Source organism: Schistocerca americana, chromosome 3, assembly GCF_021461395.2.
Source record: "Schistocerca americana isolate TAMUIC-IGC-003095 chromosome 3, iqSchAmer2.1, whole genome shotgun sequence".
In the NCBI taxonomy this organism is placed as follows: Eukaryota; Metazoa; Arthropoda; class Insecta; order Orthoptera; family Acrididae; genus Schistocerca; species Schistocerca americana.
The window spans coordinates 885,924,635-885,941,984 of record NC_060121.1 but is presented as its reverse complement, the minus strand read 5'-3'; the positions used below and the strand labels follow the sequence as shown (position 1 = coordinate 885,941,984).

The following is a 17,350-nucleotide window of genomic DNA, read 5'->3' as shown; positions in this document are numbered from 1 at the left end:
ATATACTACATCATTTAATTTTCGTCTTGCACTCTCCTCAGTATCACAAAAGACAGCTTCATTAGAGGTCGTCTGAACCTGACAACTGGTCATTTCACCCTACCAGTTATATGTAAGTTGGAAGTGATTCAAGTGCCACAGTACTCAGACTTGTGGAACTATAATGGGAAGGAAGAAAGCCATTATAGCACTGATGAAACAACAGTGTCTTGGTTTCTAAGATATGCAGCGCTCAACATTAGACTCATATTCACTCTTTTTCTGATGTCTTCAGACATTTCACTCAAAATATTAAATACAAACCAAGTCTACAAACAGCGAAGAAGACAAATTATGACAGAGGGTAAATTCTACTTAGTTCAGAATCACTTCCTTCCTCAACATCTGTGCTCCGTGGAAGAATCACTTGAAATACCCAAGAATATAATTATATTTGCAATACTACCTTCTATATTCGGAAATACGGAAGCGTCTGATCCAGCCTGTCTGCTTTGACCCATGATGTCACAAATATGGCGGAAACGACCATAAACTACAATTCCAATATGGCGCATATAAAGTCAGTACGTACACATTATGAGGACAAAATACATCGAAAAACAAACACACACACTTTCCACAAAAAGCCTAGTGACACTAACGGGACAAGCGCGGGAAATGGGGTGTTTTTGGGTGGGGACAAACTAAATATAAACAAATTTAGACACCCACCCCCATACAAAACCACACAAGATGACGAGAAAACCGACATCACAAAACTCCCCAAATACCACTAAACACAATATCATCTGGAATCAGACACTTCCCTTGACCTATATAGCTCAACAGCAGCTCCCGATCCCATAAATTAGGATCAAACACTTCCCTTGGCCTATATAGCTCAAAAACATCTCCAGATACCAATATCAACATACACAGCCACACATTGGGGTCGAAGACTTCCCTTGACCAGCCCAGTGTTAATTTTATCCGTCATATCCATTCCTGAACCAAAACAACAACCGATTAATTTTACTAAAATTACCACACAATGTACAGCGAACAACACTAAATTAACCTTAACACAAAATTGTTAACTCACTGAAACGAATTCCACTACAAACACAGCCGACACTCGAACAATTCTGGATAATGAGCAAAAGCAAACTGAGCCCATTACACCACACAAACGAAAACCCTCAACATACCACCAGAGAGCACAACAAACCACAACATAACGACATCTACAAACATACCACACTCACAAACCGAACTCCACGCAGTCATGACGTCATGTACGACAACACCCTTAAGTCACGGGTCAAAGCCGACGCGTGGGATCGGACCCTTCTGTCGACCCCTATATTCAGTCCTCTTTTTTTTTCCAGGCTGCTTTAAAAGCTGCTTTTGTGTGGCGTATAGCTTTACTCCACATCTTTTGGTTTGTTTGTGTCAATGGTTCCTCTGAATTTCTGCTACTGTGAGTGGTAGTGGTATGGCGGGTGCCTAAGAATCTTGTGACTATGTTCGTTGGACATCTCATTAACAACTTTCTGTTTAACTGTGGCATATTTAGTTTCAAGAGTTCAAGCCTTGCCTTAGACATCAGCTTGCACATAACAGTGTTATGTTTTAAGCATTCAAACAGTTCACTTTTCTCATTTCCATTGTTGGAGCTTTCTATTTAATACATACATGAGTGGTATGTAGCATTATCCAGTACAGTGACAGCTGATTAGAGTTTTCTAATAGTTGCCCCATGAACCACTTCAGAAAACTATTATTCATCTCCTCATGATAGTCACTTGTTTTCCTTGATTTGTAAATCAGAAGAAAAGCAGAGATCAGTGCAGCAAAGCAATCACTCACTGTATTTGGAAACATATTCAAGACAAAAGTATCAACAAGTATATCAATCTCATAAATCAGTCCATACTCTATACTCTGATGTAGGGATAAAGGATAGCATGTCATTCTAAATTATTTCTGTTGCATTTTTTTTACAGAGTGAAAAGGACTATGACCCATTTGCTGAGCGCCGCCGTCCAACGGTTGCAGAAAAGGAGGATGAGTATCGACAGCGGAGGCGTCACATGATAATTTCCCCTGAGCGGGCTGACCCCTTCGCAGAAGGTTTGTACTGTAGTATACTCTTCAGTTATTGCTACATTTAATTTCCATGCACAATCTGAATTATGTTTATGTTGGAATGTGGTGAGAGGCACTTAAGAAATCAAATGAGAAACATTCTGTAAAGTGGCTGACATGAAAGATTGTTGTTGCTTTGAAGTGTGTTTCATTTATACTTTATGGCATTGTAAGAGTTGGTAGCTTCAATTAAATATTAAATAAGTAGCTTGTGAAATAATTAATAATCTCGTAAGGTGTGTTATCGAACTGTAACGACGTCTTGAGTTTGCAATAGAAATCCGAAAATGCTGTCTGCATTTAGATGGTGCTGTAATATTGTAAAATTCCAAAATTAGTCGTCAACGTTAGAAGGTGGTGTTGAAAGAAGCATTAAAAAAATATGTAAATACCAATGCTCAAATGCATGATGGCTCATTTTTAGCATGTGACTTAGTGCGAACGGGGTCATGTAAGTCCAACATTAAAATATATTGGAGTCATAAAAGGGTGAACCAAACATTCTGCAGAAAGATAAAATGTAAAAACTATGGAATATTAAAGGTTGAATGGGAAGGGATTTTATGCTGGTCTGCAATTAATGTAAGAGAGAGATAATAGAAAGAGTGATTTCAGTAAACCCATTCATGAAGTCTGCAAATGAAGTAAATGTATGCAATAGAGATGAAACCCATAGGTATGATGACATGGTCCAGTGAGGAAGCTGAAGATTTAAGTGCATAGAACAAAGTGTGAGGGTTTACTGAAGGAATCTCATAAAGATTCTAGATGTCTCATCAAGTAAGATGAATCACTATTAAATGAAGTGTTCTTACTAAACTGGAATGACAATGTGAAGAAGTAGTGTTTCGAAATGCAGTATGTCACCTCATCAAACGGTGCCTTTTACCCAAGTGGAAAATTTTATCACTGTGTATTTGAAGTAAATTTGAAATGTGCCTCTTATTCTGTCTATGAAATCATCTAATCAGTATGGAAATGACATGGCCAGAATTTGAGTCAGAAAGAGTACAGAATTAGAGATGGTTATTTATTTACATTTGTGAAAATTTGTTGTGAAGAGAACATATACTGCATCAGCATTAGTATTTAATGTGTTGTGAAAAGTTGAATAAAATTATATTGGAAGTACTGATTTAAAAAAGAGAGAGAGAGAGAGAGAGAGAGAGAGAGCGACAGCTTGAAGCTCTAGAGATATGTATAATAGAACAGTTGTAAACATTTCTTGACAGCAGCATGTTGTTAAGAAAATGCACAAGTTAGGTCTCAGGAATGGGAACTATGAGGGTGAGAAGGTTCTGCAGTATATGGCCAAAGAAATGAGCAGGACTAAAATATCTGTGTATAATCTAGATAAAGTAATTGGTACTGTTGTAAAATATAGTTTACTCTTGAGTACTTCTTTGGGGGGGGGGGGGGGGGTCAGGATTTGGCAAACAGTGGCAGCTGTTATAAAGAAAACTATTAGTTTGCAGCACAAAATCCTCTGAGACTGGAAAGTTCAAACAAGAGGCAGTTGCAGAGCTATGTTTTAAGTTTTGTAGAAAATAAGTATTCAAATAGTGGAAAAAGTTGATGAACATAGCCTTAATTTAAGGCTCTGAATGACCCAAAATGAGTTGGCAGATAAAGAAATGATCAGTGTTCTATGGGGGGGGGGGGGGGGGGCAGATAAAAGATAGTTAATAAGTTTGTTATGGGAGTTGATTCCAACATACCTTGGATGTTGATGAGAGAATTGGATATAACATTTTGCGTTAGAGTGTTGTTTACTGTTCGGCAGTCTTTTATAGAAAGTTGATAGACCATTATCTAAATTTACATTGGCAGTTTATAAGGGCTAAAAAAAAAATTATTAGAGCTGTTGAGTAAGAAATATAAAAATTCTTCAGTAGCTCATTGATTAAAAAAGAGGAAGAACTTTTGAAATTAGTCATTTCTGTTCCCTCTGAATTATGTCAAATCTGTTGTTTTCATTAAACTCACCATCTTTGAGGCTTCGTTCACTGACATGATCTCCCATGGTGAATTTTAGAGTATATGTAGTTGGTTCAAATCATAAGGATGACAGGAATTTCCATCACCCCTGCATGGCAGACAAGGGGAGATAAGCTGACACTGAGCAGTTACTGATTTTAAAGCTGTATAAAGTTGCAAAAGTTGCACAGAGTTAATTCTAATGTCTCCTTAGTCCCTTGTGAAATGAGGACAACAGTTGTTGCCAACAGTGATCTGATTGATACACATTGAACTTTCACAGGTATGATACACTTAGGTGAGAGTTTTGAGCCCCTGTTTTGTACACCAGCCTGTAGTTTTATGCTGTACTGTATTATCTTGTGGTCTGCATTGAATCTAGAAGGCAGTACACAAAACCGGGTGAAATACAGTATGGCCATGGCAGTTGTGCAGTATTTGGAGCATTTTGTGTCCATGTCAGCTTTTAATGTGACCTCAATTAATTCGTAACAGTCATCTACTGACTGAGTAAAAGTTCAGGTAAATAATTTTTTTTTTTTCATAATTTCATTATGAAGCATTCACTGTTTTTGTTTGTGCAAGATTAGTGGTCTTTGACGTAAGTATTTTTCCCTCCTGGACATAGCCCTTAGCCATTGTTACACTTAAAGTTTTTCTTCTTTTGTACAGTTTGTCATTATCATCATCTGTTTTTAGTGTTAGGCTTTTCCACCTGTTTTGAACTCGACATTACACCCACTGTGAGTAATATACAAAGACAGGCCAGTACTTACCTTAGCTCAGTGCAGCTGACAGTCACACAAAAACTGACAAACATAAATGGGGAAAATCTAGCTTTCGAGATTTTGCCCCTTCGTCAGAGGAGGAGGAGGTGGAAAAAAGGGAAGAAGGAAAGGTGGATGTAGGTCACTCACAATTTAGATTATGGGGTAACAAGGAGAAGGTAAGCAAAAATGGAGTAAATGATGTGAAAGGGAAGTCAAAGATTGCACATCATAAGTACTGTGTCGGCTTCAAAGCAAAGAGGATAGTTTGAGAAGTGAAGAGGTATATGTGAGTTGAATAAGAAAAATAATACTACAGAGAGAAAGATAACAAAGTAAAAATTTAAAAAAAACATGAAAAGTGAAAAAATTAGAAATGAAAAATAAATGAGTAAAGAAACAAAGAGGAGACAGGAGTAGAGGTTCGCATAAGTTGAGTCCAGGGTGATGGTGGGATGAAAGGATGTGTTGGAGTGCAGGTTCCCATCTCTGCAGTTCTGAGGATCTGATGTTGGGTGAGAGCAAACCAATGGTTTGTGTGGTGTAGCAGGCACAGGGGTCTGTTGAGTTAATGCAGGAGGGCATGCTCCACCACAGGGTATTGGGCATCCCCCAACGCACGGTTCATCTGTGCACGTTCGTGCTTTCAGTCAGTTTAGTGGATGTCATACCAATGTAAAAGACTGTGGAGAGAATACGTCAGCTGATAGATTACGTATGTTGTTTCACATGTTGGCTGTGCCCTAAGTAGTACATGTTTTATCCAGTGGTGGTGTTGGAGTATGTAGTTGTGGAGAGTGCATGAAGCATGATTTTCAGTGGTGTCAGTTACAGATGTAAAACCTTATGCACAGATGATCTGGGAATGTCATAATGCTGGACAAGTATATAGTGGAGATTAGGACGCTGACGAAAGGCTGCTGTGGATGGCATGAGGATGATATAGTGGAGGGATGATCTCATTTCAGGGCTCGATTTGAGAAAGTCCTAATCCAGGCAGAATAATTTGTTAAGGCATTTAAGGTCAGGATGGGTGGTTGTCAAAGGGGGTGCTCCTTTGCGGCTTAGAGGCAGAAAGGTTAGGATGAAGACTATGTAGTACTGTGTAACAACGAACTGCTTTCAATGAGCTGACATCACAACTGGTAGCATTTTGCGGGAAAATATTGTGGTTGGTGGTTTGAGAAGCACTACTTTCAAAGTAAATTTCCTTTTTACACGAAATGAATTGTGTTAAGTGTGAGAATGAGTGATGAATTTCTTAAATCACTGAGCATTTGACCCTCATTCAAAACTTAAACTTTGAGAACTAATCACTTAGAAAAATTTCGGGTCCACAAGACCAGCCATTAATGCCATTATTTAAAATTTTACCGGCACATTTGTGTTTGATATATCTTAACGGTAAAGATAACACATGTCGGAAAATAACAAGTATCAAGGTTAGTTTCTCATATTTATTTCAGTTCTTTCGTAGATTAAAACTGATGCAATAATGATGGTAAGAAGTGTAATTAAAAATTCTTTCAAAAAAAGTGTATGAAGTGAGTTCTTGAGCAGTTTCACACATAATTGGCTTTTTTATGGAAAAGTCGAAGTGCAAGTGTAATCAGCCAGGTAACGCATGAGGTATTCAGCACACAGCAGTGAAATTTATAATTTTTCTTTTCAGAAATATTAAGCTGCTGCAATTTAAGCTGTCCTCTTACGATCCGGCGTAACCACACCTTCAGAAAAAAACAATAAAAAATATTCGGCGCCCAATATTATATGTGAAAGCTTATCTTTTCTCGTACCTGTACTGCATGTATATTAATTTAAACCATTAATTTTTCCTATCGTTGTGTTCCCATAACTAAACAGTGATGTTATTGACTGACTACATAATGTGTCCTATGCTCAGAATATTAGCTGTCGTTGGCTGGTGAGATCACGTGACAAGCTCTGATTGCCCGACAAAAGCGCATCACACAGCATAATCTTTATTTCAGTGTTTTGGAAGCTACTATGCTGTATTTGATGGAAATTGAATTTATGCTTTTGTGATATGAAAATATGCAGTTTACGTGTTGACATGCATCAAATATTTCTCCAAAACACGTTTGTTTTTTACTAGGTTTTGATTCCTAAAGTGCTTGGAAGTTCTATGCTGGTGCATAAAACCTTTACTATTCAAAGGATTGATAAGTTGTACAGCTCCGAGGGTATGTATGTTATCACTTAACACGGAAAAAATGTAATCCTACCTTGGATATAGTGCATTTTCATCTGGTAAAAAGTGTGTTTTTAATGGGGAGATCTGGGAAATTTTTTTCTTGTCTTCCTATACATCCTGGTGTAGTTGTTGAAGGATTTGTCATTAGGGCAGAAAAGTTTACCACAGATACCTAGGCTGCAGGGAATGGAGCATTTGATGTGGAAGCAATGGGAGCTCTGAGAGTGGAAGTACTTTTGTTTGTGGGTTTGTTATGGGAAAAAGTTTGGATGTGAGCCTCAGCTGCCAGAAAGGCAACATAGGTTCTGGAGAAGGACCAGGTAAAATTCAGGTTATTAGAGTTGAGACTTTGAAGGAAGTTACAGAGTTTATTTTCACCACGAGTCCAGACCCCTAAGATATTGTCAGTAAACCTACACCAAGCCAGGGCATGTAGCTGGTGGATCTTCAGGGGCACTTCTTTCATGTGGCACTCAGAAAGGTTGACACCTCCACTGCGTCCTTCCCTACCCTGTAACTGACCCCACTACAAAACATGCCCTATGCATCCTGCAACTACATACTCCAGCCATGTTCATTAGCAAAACTTGTATAGTTCAAGGTAGGGCACACGCAAAATAGCATGTCATCTACACCTGACATTTGTTCACTGCACAGTCTTCTACTTTGGTATGACAACCACCAAACTTGCTGAGCTCGTGAATGGGCACAAATAAACTGTCCGCCTGGGGTTGCCCAAGACCCAGTGATGGGGGATACCTTCCAGCATAACTCTGGAACGCAGGCACCTGCTACACCACACAAGCTGTTTGGATCCTCCCACCTCTGACTCAGAACTGCGCAGATAGGAACTTGCACTCCAGCACGTCCTTTCATCCCGCACCATCACATAGGACTTGAGCTACGTGAACCTCTGTCTTCTCTTTGGTCCTTTACTCATCCTGTCAGTTTTCATCTTCTTTCATTTTTTATTTCATAATTTTCCTCTTTTTCATTGTTGTTATTCATCTTTCTCATCTCGCATAGACCTGTTTACGTCTCACTCTCTCCTTTTTGCTTTGAAATTGACGCAGTATTTACGATGCACAATCTTTGACACCCTTTACTCCATCCACTTTTAATTCTGTTCCTCCCTCTCTCCTCCCGATGATGGTTTTTTATTTTATTTATTTTCATCATTGTTTTGTGTGACTGTTCTCTGCACTGATGGTGAGTGTAGGTAATTACTGGCCAACTTCTCTGTCTCTTTGTATATTTTTATCATCTGTTTAAGAGTGTTCCCTTTTAATGAATTATAGATTACATCCACTGTTTCTTTGCATCTTGTTTTGAGCCTGCTGACTGTGGAAGCTATCTAGAGAGGTGATGCTGTGGTTAAGACACAAGACTCTCATTCAGGAGGACAGTGCTTCAGATCTACTTCGTGCAATCCATCTTTCGGTTCTCCTTGGTTTCCATAAATCACTTAAGGCATTATTGTAATGGTGTCTTTATCAGCCTTCCCTATCCAAGTTTGTGCTCTGTCTTTAATGACCTCATTGTCATTCCTGCCTCACTTCTCTCTTTCTCCCACAGAACATAGCTGTGTCGTGCAGAGCTTCATGGTGAAGTAACACACAAGTAAGAATGGCACTTACATATTGAAACACTTAACCGATTTATCTATGCTGATCATGCAGTCACTGAAATGCATTTGTTTCTGTTTAGTGAGGGGTGTAGCCATCGTAGCATGTAAAAGATATAATATGGTATTTTGTACCTCGTTGATTTCGAGACAATCTCCAAGAATGTAGACTTATTGCGTCTGCAGGTGTCTTTGGATGTAAGTTCACGAAGTGGTACCTACAGTGTTGAACATAACCTAGGTAGTGGTAGTTTAACAAAATGATTGTGATGATTCATGTGTTGAGTGAAGCGAGTGTTAATTCAGAATTTTAAACAAGTAACATCTTTGACTATAAGGAATTTTGATGTGGTACCCAGCAAACTTGTGCTAGTGTGACTGCAAAGCACGAACTAATCATTGTCTCACAGCATTACTTTTTTTCTTTAGTTCCATTCCCAAGAGAGTGAATTCTCATTCATCAAAAATATTAGCTTAGGATTCTGCTGATTCAGATTATACAGAATTAAGGCTTCCAGGAATAGTTGATAAGATATGGATGCACTTTTTTCTACGTGCATCGTCTTGTCGCTAAAAAAACTTGATAAAATAATCGGCTGGAGAGGAAAATAGCTCTTTTGTGGAAACATTATCTTTCAAATGATTCAGATTCATCTCCTGATATTTTCTATTGTTTCCCCAGGTACACAACATAATAAATTGAGATAAGGCCAACTAATTCACAACTACACCAAGTTTCACCATGTTCATGTGAAGCCTGTTATGACCAAGCCTAAAATGGAGTATCTTATTTTGAATGCAGTAGATGAAAGGTTAATCTTCACATGGATAAATGCTTTGTCACGTACCATGGACAAATGACTTATGTGCGATTATTTCTGCTCCTACAAGTAATTGGAATAACTGTACATTCTCATAATGTATATAAAATTATGTATGAGAAGCATGAAAATTTGCTGGAAAAACACATGAAAGAAAATTTATTTTGGAGTTCTGTAATTTTGTTATAATAGCAAAGCTATATTATAATTGAGTGCCTAAGGATTTGGAGTAACTTTTCTCGCTAATCACTGTTTGAAGCAGATTTTCCTTAAAGTCTTCACAGTTAAGTCTTGCACTTATTATCCACTCAAGGAACAACACATTTAAGACATTAAAAATTTTATAAGTTAGAGCAAGGACGCAAGAGTTAAAAAAAAGTTTTTGAATACAACCACAGGTCTTGCTTTGTATCTTTTTGTTGACCAATTTTGGCCATCAAATGTGAAAGGGCATCAGGATACACACTGTAAAAGATATAAATTGAGCTAATATGGAAAATTTACATTGACATGACGTGAAGTACAAAAGGCGTTCAAAAAGTTTTGCACAATCTTCTCTAATTTTTTAAATTCTATTCAGAAGAAGAATGAAACTTTTTGTCAACATACTTGAAACATTTAGCTATACATTGAGCCTACTCAATGTAGCCTCCATCTGCTGTGACACGTCTGGCCCAACATTCTTTGCATGATGTAAATGCACTTTGGTAAAATTCTGGGAATTGACTGTTACACCATTGCTTGACGCAGGAAATAAGGACTTTCTCACTATCAAATGTTTTACTGCGCAGGTGGGCCTTCAGATGACCAAAGAGGTAAAAATCAGACGGAGCCAAATCCGGACTGTAGGGAGGGTGAGGGACAATTTTCCAACCCATTTTCCTGATTTTTCTCCTGCGTCATATAGACTGTATGGGATTTGGCATTGTCATGGTGTAATCTGATGAGAGCTGACCCTGAAGCTGTGGTCTGTGAGTCGTGATGGCATGTTGCAGCTTGTCCAATGACAAACACTAATGGTCCCGGTTAATTATGGAGCCAGGTTCCAGAAGGTCAATGAAAATGACACCACACTGATCCCAGGAGGAGGAGGCCATCACATTTCGGCCTGCTGTTCGTGAAAGTCTTTGTTTCTTCTTCCGAGGGCCTGGATGACGCCACTCCATGGATTGGGTTTTGCTCTCAGGTTCAGACAAAAACAACCATATTTCATCCTGGATAATGATGCTATCAAAACACTGTTTCCACTCTTCAGTAAAGGTCTTCATGAGACCCTCGCACACATTCTTCATAATCATTTTCATTTCTCTTGTTATTAATCTAGGCACCCAACATGCACAGATTCTTCTGTACTCTAGTGACTATACCAGTGATACCACACTACCCAATGACAAAAGAGTCATTTCAGCAAGCTGTCGTGTCGTCACACATCTGTCATTTTGGATGATTTGATCAATGGTCTTCTTATTCACATCACTCGCTGCCGTCAATGATCTACCGCGTCGTGGATTGTCCAGAGAGAAATTACCTTCTTTAATCCTCTTCGACCACCGCTGGATACTGCTGTGATCCACTGTGTCCTCTCCATAAACAGGGAGCAACTTCCTGTGAATCGATGTAGCAGAGTCATCGCTGGTCTTGAAGAGGAACTCCATCACCTACCATTGTCACAACATGATGTCTACTTAAAGGTCCATTATGGCTCACTTCTAAATAAAAGAAAATAATTTTATATACCATCTTATAACTAAATGTTCCAAGTATGTTCACAAAAAATTTCATTGTCCTCCTGCAAAAAATAAAAAAAATTAGAGAAGACTGTTCAAAACTTTTTGAATGTCGTTTGTACATAGTGTGGTTCCAGTATTGTGACTTCAGTTTAAAGTTAACTAATGGCTCTAAAGATTGAACTGGTTGTACTAAAGCACTTAAACTTACTTAAAATACATTTACACAGAAGTAAATGATGACATTGATATTGCCAAGATGAAATTGACTCTACAACAGTACTTGTAACATCCATGGTATTTTGTATCCAAAGATAATTTACAACTACAGAGAATGAAATTTACATTTTATCACCTCTTTTTATGGACGTGTGTATGGACATCTCATATCTGTACTTATCTGCTTATCTTTCAAAAAATAGGAGTTCATCTGTAAAACTTAAAATAATTCAAAGTACATTATAAAAATACATATTTAACATATCTATACAAAAACACTTTTTAAAAATATTTTTGTTAGGATAATGTGACCGATATTTTAGTTTGATTGCTTATCTACAGCACTTCATTACATAACTGGTAGAACCCATGTGAATCAAATTCGTTTTTCTTCATTTAATAAATTCTTTAGGTTTTCTTCTTTTTTACAAAAAATCCAAATTCTTCCAGAACATTTAACAGTGGGCCTTTATCTGCAGAATGGATAATTTTCATACTATCTTGTATCTCACGAACTGTACATTTATAATACTAAGGGGGGGGGGGGGGAGCCATTAAGAAAAATTTATGGTAAAATGCTGGATAAACTATTACCCATTGCTAGACCATCTCCCATGCAATAAATTTTTCCATGAAAGGTAAATTACCTGACATCAACGCTAACATGCAAAAGGTATAACAGCTCTACAATCTCACCTACTGCTATAGTTTTATGCTGTAATAAATTATGATTAATTATTTCTAATGTTTCATCAATTGGTATGTTCATAAACATACTAATAACATACGAAGAGGTGAAAATCACATGTTCTGGATTCCTATTTATTCTTATTTACTGCATTGTTAGCAGACTGGATGCAATTTTTAATGGTGAAAGTTTTGTCAGATTTTTACATACTTTTAAGCTTTGTATCGCATATGTAATTTAGTTCACTATAGAGAGCATAACAGATTGTACTACAAGATGTTGCCCAAGACAGAAAGTGAAAGTAGCATTTCTGATTAGCAGTGCCCTTAGACATGCAGTAAAAAAAAATTACACGAAGAGAATGTACAAAAGAATAAATACAGTAAGCCAGGAGAGTATAAAATGAATTGCCAAAATTGTCAGAGCTCATACATTGGCCAAACTGGAAGAGTGTCTAAAACACATTATAAAGAACATTACAGTTTAAATTCAAATCATACAACATACATACATTACGTGAGATTCAAGATAGTATAAAAATCATACACTCCGCAGATAAAGGCCCTCTGTTAAATGTTTTGAAAGAATTGAAAATGTTTGTAGAAAAGAAGAGAAACTGCAAAATTTACTAAACGAACAAAACAAATTTAATTTGCATGTGTTATACCAGTCATTTGACGAAGAGGTGTTGATAAGCAACCAAAATATAGTACCTGCCATATTATCCTAACAGAAATATTTTAAAAAACAGTAGTTTTGGTTGCATTTTTGTATAGATGTATCAAATATGAATTTTTATAATGTATTTTAAAAGATATTTAAATTTTTTAACGTACTCGTATTTTTTGAAAGATGAGCAGACATGTACAGATATGAGATGTCTATACACACGCCTTTAAAAAGAGATTATAAAATATAATTGTAACTTATCTTTATGTACACTCTACCATGGAAGTTACAACTACAGTTGTACAGTCAATTTCATCTTTGGCACTGTCAGCATTATAGTTTATTACTGTACTTTAAATGTAAGTTTATATACTACAGTACAGTCAGCTTAATCTTTAGAGCTGTAAAGCCAGCTTTAACTGTAAGTCACCATAGAGTATGTAGTTTAGTAAAATCAATGTAAATTTTCCATATTATCTCAATTTGTGTCTTTTACAGTGTATATCCTTATGATGATCTTTTTCATTTGAAGGGCAAAACCATTAATAAAAAATACAAAGCAGGACTTGTGGCTGTTTTCAAAAACTTACAGCTAAGTTCATGTTTGTATGAGCAGCTCATCAGTGTAGAATGGCATAATGACGTATGATGATGATGTCAGTTCACTGTGTTCCAAACGTTAAGGGATGCTCAAGGAGAAAGTCTTGGGCGAATAGGACAATTTCATCATATCACAAACTTATACAAACACACGGCAACTTTGTCTCTCGGTATTGCATTAGATGTCTTACATTAAAGTATGTTGTCTGAATGAACCTTTGTGACAAATTAACTGTGTGCTGGATCAAAGTTTGAACGTCACCTTTTCTGTTCATGAATGACTGGTTGTGTACACCTCAAGGATTGATTGAAATCGTCAGCAGCAGCAGCAACAACACCACTTACTTTGTTTAAAAAGGTCCAGTGCACAGTTTCCTCACATTGGTTTGCTTGTAAAATATATTATGAAATGTTAATCATTAGTGTAGGATCCCTAACTTATGGAATTTATGGCTCATATTGAAGATATGTTGTGCAGGACAAGAACAGTGTGATCATACTGAAAGAGAGTAGTGTCATCAGAGATAGAAAACTTCTGATTTCTCAGATCAGGTTGAAATGCCAATTACTTCATAAATGAAGTTGTTTTGTTTACAAAATTTCAGGGACAAGTTTCTTTCATATCAATAATATTTGGATAGCTCATAATATCACTCACCAAAAGATTGTTCAGAGAATATTTATTGTAGAGTTTGTTGAAATAGAAATAGTTCTCCTACATTTAACAGGTGAATGAAAAGTGTGGTAATGAGCACAATTGGTAACATAAGTTAATTCCAGAGTGCAGATCTTAAGCAGTCGCACTGCATTTTCTTCTTTCGTGTTACATGTATCTTTACTGTATTGCAGACTTCTCTGGCTACTGAACTACTCACTAATAGTTTTGAAGAAACTGGGATGTGGTTTTATTCTTTTTACACCAAGTTCGGCATAATACTGTCACAGGGTCATAAAGACCTGACCTCGTTGTCCACTTGGTTCTTGCTTGTGCGCACTTTTCCCATTTTTGTCCCTTGAGTTCACTGTTCTTTGGTTGTTATTTGTCTTTAAATAGTGTTGTTACCTACAGATTTATGCATAGTGCAGCCCTTAAGAGCAATATTCACAATTTGTATAACGGGCCTTCTTGAGAGACACTTAAGAATTTCTACTGTTATATCCTGTAAACTTGTTCCTTACAACTCGGTCATTGTTGCAGTATTATATTCATTGTTGTCTATACTTTGCAATTACTGTTATTCCTGACAGTTATTTTAAAGGGGTATGTTAATTGCATGACATTCATAAATAATGCAAGTAGAAACGTGACACATACTCATCAATTGTTTGTAACAAAATGCATGCTGTTTTCATCCCATACTCGGAACCCAAACTGAAGTCAGGCTGGAATCCAGAAATTGGAAGATTGTTTTCCTTGACATTAGTGTAGTAGTTGGAGATTTTGTGGGGAGACATTATGATGCTCTTCTTTCCAATTTTTAAACACTTACTTCCTTTATCTATTTTCTACTCAGTTTTAGTTTTGTGTCTGACACTATGTGTATAATTCTATCTCTTTCAGGAGATGCACGATTCTGTTGCGTTTGTTTCTCTTTAATTACAGCGGCACCCCATTTGTTCATATACAAATAATTCTTTAATATTTGATTTTCTATTATAGCCAACTAATAAAAAAAGTCTCACCTCGTAGTTTCATCTCATATTTGTATGGATTTTGTTCAACTTTAGCAAACTTCCTTTCTCTGCTGCACCTGAATCTTTACTAGGAGACACCTAAGATTTAGAAACCAGAAGATTTTTTTCTGTTACTATTTTGTATCATAACTTACTTTTGAAGAAAATTCACACCACATTTGCTTTCTGAAGACAAGTGTAATATCTTACAGCACACCTCATTTGATTTCTGTGCCAAAATTGTAATGAATTAACCTTTTTTTTTCTTTTTTTTTTCTCATCGTAGCACTCTGAACTGTATGATCAGTTGTATGAGCGTATTTGTCACAACAGGAAAAAAAGAATGCTCACCACATTCCAGTGTCAAAACTTGCACAAACACGATTTATTACGAGTGAATGGATGTATGTATGTGTGATTTAGGCATTTTGAGCTAGGCAGGCAGTAGTAGTCTTACTGGGTTTACATACATGTAGCATGTATGTGCGTATGTAGTGTGGTTGGTTTCCATTTAGCTTTCTTTATTAAATTGTAATTTAAAAGTTTAAAAGATAAGTAGGCTTTTGTTCTGTCATGGCTGGGGAGGGTTCATTTAGTATGTGGGGTGGGTTGGTTTGCAAGTTAGCCTTTACTAATGATCTTCAATTTTCTTTCCCTTTGAGGAAATCCTTCAGCGCAGTCAAGGAACATCATCGCCAAACTGGAAATTTCGAGGACTGGTCTATATTGTAACAAAACATTCACAAATCTTACATTTCATTATTTCTGACAACACTTTCAAAGATCTAATTAGTGCTTCTGCATGTAAGTGAAATATTTGTTTCCTTAAAAGGCTTTTTCATATTAGATGTATACGGTACAGAAGATACAGGGATGGCATATTAATTGTGAATGTATGTATCGATTGTATCACATTCAGTAAAGGAATCTGCTGGCAGTGTTTGGCATTGTCCAAATGCTTATCTAAGCATTCATCTTGTTTATTTACCTGTCTGTTACTCATCTATTCACCTGTATAGTAAGTGGCTACTTTCATTGCTTTCATTATTTGAGTTCCACCCAGCATTTTACAGTATCGTATTAATGTTGTACTACAATTTTTGTCTTGTAGGTGTATATCATCTCCTTCACCTTAAAAAGCTGAAAATTGTGTAGTTGGATGAGTGTGGCTGCTGATTACAGCAAATCTTTTTGTCCCCTTTCAACATTTACTTCAGCTTCAATTTTATTCTCACAATATCGTTTATTCTGATGTATACAATTCTGATATTTTTGGTGATTCTGAGCATTTTTTCCATTTCACAGATACGTTATTCTGTGTTCTTCAGTTTGATCATAAAAAGTTGTAGCTGACCTGTCATAAAATAGAACAGATTTAGTACATGCAGCACAAAGATACAGTTTTAGTATTGCTTGTTAAGCTAAATGATTGAGTAAAATATGTAGAGTGAGAGCAGATATCGATTTGCTGTCCATTCAACCTGTAGAGTACCTGAATCAGTGCAGACTACTCATGGCTGGATGCTTCTTTAAATAAACCGCAGCAGCTTCTTTACTTCATCTTTCTCTACATTAGTTAGTGCTCAATCTCTTGTGGCCTTGTTGTCAGTGAGACATGAGACTAACTTAACGGCATGTTTTTATTTTGCATTTTACGATCATATTTTCATGATTTTCAGTCTTGTTATTCAGGTCTTTTATACTTAATTGAAGCAAGGTGTCAATTCCTATTCTAGGCAGAGATATTCTGAATCATGAGCTGAGCTGTTTTCTGTTAATTCTATTTCAAGAACAGGTATCACATAACACTTTGTAAAGTACACTCCAAGACAAAAGAAAAAGACACGCCATGAAAGAATTATCCGAATAGGATTGAAATTGGTGTACGTAATGTTCATGTACAGACAGACAAATTATTACAAGTTCAGAATACTTCTATGATTTATTCAAGGGAAAGAGCTTCACAAATTGAGCAAGTGAATAATGTGTTTCTCTACATCTGGGCCTTGTGCAAGCAGTTGATTGGCTTGACACTGTTTGATGGACTTGCGGATATACTCCTTAGGTATGTCATGCCAAATTGTGCCTAGTTGGCATGTTAGATCGTCACAGTCGTGAGATGGTTGGAAGGTTCTGCCCATAATGCTTCAGACATTCTTAATTGAGGAGAGATGTGGTGACCTCGCTGGCCAAGGTGGGGTTTGACAAGCCTTGAAGACAAGCAGTAGAAACTCTTGTCATG

General features: G+C 36.8%; 1 protein-coding gene across 1 annotated transcript in view; it reads left to right on the top strand.

Moving 5' to 3' along the window:
* The window catches only part of LOC124605101 (splicing factor 3B subunit 1), a 64,442-nt gene that overhangs the window by 3,284 nt on the left and 43,808 nt on the right, over positions 1-17,350 (top strand). The window contains exon 4 of the mRNA XM_047136550.1: positions 1,986-2,112. Within this exon, the coding sequence (XP_046992506.1) occupies positions 1,986-2,112 (127 nt within the window). The remainder of the gene's footprint in view (positions 1-1,985; positions 2,113-17,350) is intronic.